This window comes from Ochotona curzoniae, unplaced genomic scaffold, assembly GCF_017591425.1.
Source record: "Ochotona curzoniae isolate NIBS_2020 unplaced genomic scaffold, NIBS_Ocur_1.0 contig_4917, whole genome shotgun sequence".
Taxonomy (NCBI): domain Eukaryota; kingdom Metazoa; phylum Chordata; class Mammalia; order Lagomorpha; family Ochotonidae; genus Ochotona; species Ochotona curzoniae.
In genome coordinates, this window is record NW_024466421.1 from 859,555 (window position 1) to 863,455 (window position 3,901).

The window sequence follows — 3,901 nt, forward strand, 5'->3', positions numbered from 1 at the left end:
GCCCCATGCCGGAGGCTGGCAGCTGCCCTGGCAGGCAGGGAGGGTGTCAGCGGGCTCCACGGCGGCTGCAAGAGTTCCCCCAGCGCTGGTCACTAGCTCAGCTCTGCTGAGTGGAGTCGGTGAGCCCGCTGGTCCAAGCCAGCCGGACAGCGGGCTGTCAGGGTGCCCAGGCACTGGAGCCAACAGCGAGGGTGCCGGCGGCTGGCTGTGCTATGCTGGTCTGCGTGTGTAGGGTGGGGCTGCTGGCTGGCTGACCAGCTGGGGTGGGTGCTCCCAGACAGAGAGGGTGAGTGGGAGGACAGACACAGGGCGAGAGCCGGGCAGGGGCAGGGCACGTGTCTGGAAGAGCCGGAGTCTGTCCGTGCAGGTCTGGCCCGAGGCTGAGGGGGTATCCGGCCGCATGAGGGCCGGAGGAGTCGGCTCCAGCACAAGAGTCCCAGTGGGCAAAAGCCCGGGCTGGGCCCGGTGGGGAGGCTGCCCCCTACTCGGGCTGGGTCCGGTCGCTGGCCACGGACTCGCTGGTGAGGGCGGGCGTGAGGGCCTCCGTCTCCTCTTCGGCGGCGGGCTGGGCCCCCTGCTCCAGGCCATCCTGCACCTCCAACCCCCGCTGGATGAGCTGCTCCAGGGTCTTGGGCAGCGGATGGCGCAGGAAGCGCTTGAGCTTGGGCTGCAGGGTGCCCACCACGTACTGGATGATCTCCTCCTCGTCGGCATCCACGTACAGTGTCTGGTAGAGGTCGCGCTTGCGCCACAGGAACTGGTCAAGCGGCTCCCCCTGCTTCTGGGGCAGGTCCAGCTCGCGCTGGATGGCCTCGCGGGACAGCGTGCCCTCGCTGTACTGCAGGAACTCCTTCTTGAACTCCACCCAGTTCTTGACGGAGCCCTGCTTGAACTCCCACCACTTCTTGGCTGGCCCGTTCATGTGGTTTTGGATCTGCGACAGCCAGTACTCCTCGGAGCCGCCCACCTGGCGCAGGTACTCCTCCAGGTGGCTCAGGAACTCGCGGGGATCCTCGAAGATCTGCGTGTCCACCCCGGGACTCGGCTGCCCGTCTTCGCCGGTCACCCACGGCTGGTATTGCTGGGCCTCACCGGGCTCCTGCCCCGGGAGCTCGCCGGCCGGCGGCGGGGTGATGGCGTAGGGGCTCACGCTGTAGTCGTAGCCGTCGACGTCCTGGCAGCAGCCCTCAGGACCCCCCACGCCCACTGAGGCGGTGTGGCGGGCCTGCTCGCCACTGCCCACCGGGTACTTGCCGCCCATGGCCTCCAGTCGGTCGGCCCACCTCTCCAGTCGGTAGAAAACCTCGCGCCACACATGCAGCTCGCGCTTGACCCATCGCTCCAGGTTGGCGATGGTCTCCTGGCAGCGGCTCAGGCAAGCCTTGATGGACTTTTTCCAGCGCTGCGAGTCGCCGGTGGGCGCGTAGCCCTCGAGGTTGTTCTCCAGTTTGCCCACGGAGCGGTGCAGCCCCTTGAGCTCGCGCTCCACCTGCCTGGACACCTCGGTGAGCAGGTGGCGGTGCGTCCTCCGCACGTGCTCCAGCATCTCCGCTCGGCACTTACCGATCTGCAGGATCACGTTGGGTTTGGCGGCCGGCGCGCCCCGCGGCCCGGGATAGGCGTGGAGGCCGCCGCTCGTCGTCATATGGTCCAGCTCCATGGTGCGCACTGGTGGATGCTCGGATACGGGCGGCACGGGGCTCGTGAGCAAACCGGCTTGGCGAGCGCGGGATGCGGACGCGAGGCGAGAGCGCGGATGCGGGCGAGCGCGGCCAGCGCCTGGAGCCCGGAGCTGATGGAAGGCTGCGCGCTCTGCTCCCAGCCGCCGCGGCGCCTGCCTTTTATGCCGCCAGCGCGGCCCGGGGGCGGCCCCCCTCGCCGGGCCCGGCTCCCATTGGCGCAGCCCGGCCCCCGCCTGCACCCCGCGGCCCCGCCTGCCCGCGCCCACTCGCGCCTCCTCCCTGCGGCGCCGACCAAGGACCCGCCTCCCCCTGCGTTCGGGGCCGGCCCGGGGTGACTAATCCTCTTCCCCGCCCTCCCACCCGGGCCGCGGGAACGCCAGGCCGTGCTGCGGGCCTGGACGCTCCACGCAGCAGGGTCTCCAGGCAGGCTCCGTGCACTGGGGCTGCAGGCTTTTTCCGCCCCCGGACTCCGCTGTCCCGGGGCCTCACCGCCCCTCGTGCAGCCGGGTTTGGCGAGAGAGAGCGCCTTCGGGCAGCACTGACCACTCTGCGCGCAGGACATGCCCCGCGGCCTGAAAGACACCTGCCAGGCGGCAGCTGCAGTGGCCAGGGCTGCCCGGGGGCTCCCACCGGAATCCGAGCACCCCCAGGAAATGTGGAAACGTCTCCCTGGAGGGGATTGGGGGAGCCGAGGGGTCACTGCATCCTGCCCCGCCCCCAGGTATAGCAGATGCCTGCCCAGAAACTGTAGACTGGCATGGGTTGGCAGATGAGGGGGGAGGGCGGAGAGGGAGGGAAAGGAGGGAGGAGCCGCGCACAGCCCAGGAAAGCTGGAGGCCATATAAGGAGTGAGGCTCCGGAAGCTGAGGTTCCCTCCGGAGGGACGCCGTGTCGTCTGCCTGGCAACACAGGCTGGGGAGGGACGCGTGCCTGGGGTTACCCCGCAGCCTGGGGGGGCTTGGGCCTCACAGGAGACACGGCCACTTGACCACCCCGCAGCAGAGGCGCACAGCCGTGGTCGCAGCCACCTGCCTCCTGCCGCCAGTGCCCTCTCCAGCACACACAGCACATTGTGCCCCCACTCGCACACTCATACCCCCCACTCGCACACATTCATACCCCCCCACTCACACACTCACCCCCACTCGCACACTCATACCCCCCCACTCACACACATTCATACCCCCCCACTCACACACTCACCCCCACTCGCACACATTCATACCCCCCCACTCACACACTCACCCCCACTCGCACACTCATACCCCCCACTCGCACACTCACCCCCACTCACACACTCATACCCCCCACTCGCACACTCACCCCCATTCGCACACTCACCCCCACTCGCACACTCGTATCTCCATCACATCCCCCACCCCCGCACACTCTGGTCACCCCAAGCCCACCGGCCGAGGTTGGACTCAGGACAGGCAGATGCACAGACACAGCAGAGTCCCTCATCCCTGACCCCTCCCCCTTCCCAGGGAGCCCCCCAAGCCTGTCTGTCTCCTCCCCTCCCTCCCCACCCAGGCTTCCGTCCCTAGAGGAATGTCTTTCTCAAAAAAAAAAAAAATTCCCCAAAATGGCTCTCCTGGCATTGCTAATTAAAGGCAAGTGGGCGGGTGGCCCCGTGGAGCGGGGAGGGGGAGACAGAGAAGCTGCCAGAACCTCCAGAGCTTTCCACAGGGCGGCACCAGGCGGCTGGAGGCGGCAGGACCCGCAGCAAGCTGAGCGGGAGCCGAGCCGGTTGGGCCGCTGCTCCTGATCAGGGACCACCCCCAGGGGTCACAAGCCTGTGTGGCACCATGGTGTCGGGTCAGCTTGGCCTAGGTCTGCAGGGGCCTGCAGGGGCCTCCAGCCTCCTCCTCTGCCTTTCCAAGGCCTCTAGCAACCTGCCAGGCTGGGGAGGAGGAGGTGAACTGAAGCAGGGTGAGCATGACCTAGGACTGCAGCCTGGGCACAGTGGCACCCTTGGGGTCGGCCTCGAGGAGGGACCAATTCCCAGTGAGCCCAGGGTGAGGACGGCTGGTGCCACAGCCCTCTCCAGGACATGGGAAGTCACAAACCAGACCCTGTGGCTCTGAGGGAGAGAGAGAGAGCGCAGTAAGCCAGTGCTCAAGGACTCAAGGACTCAAGGACGAGTCTGGGGAGAGGCCGGAGGAGAGCAGGTGCCCCTCCCCCACCCCGCATCCAGCTGGCCCTGCCCTCCCCACCCC

The 3,901-nt window shown here is 68.0% G+C and overlaps 1 protein-coding gene across 1 annotated transcript; it reads right to left on the reverse strand.

Annotated features, from left to right (window-relative positions):
- Positions 1-338: 338 nt before the first annotated feature.
- Positions 339-1,668, reverse strand: ARC (activity regulated cytoskeleton associated protein). The gene has a single exon (XM_040988538.1). The coding sequence runs from the start codon at positions 1,658-1,660 to the stop codon at positions 482-484; it is 1,179 nt and encodes a 392-aa protein (XP_040844472.1). The 5' UTR covers positions 1,661-1,668; the 3' UTR covers positions 339-481.
- Between the last annotated feature and the right edge of the window lie 2,233 nt (positions 1,669-3,901).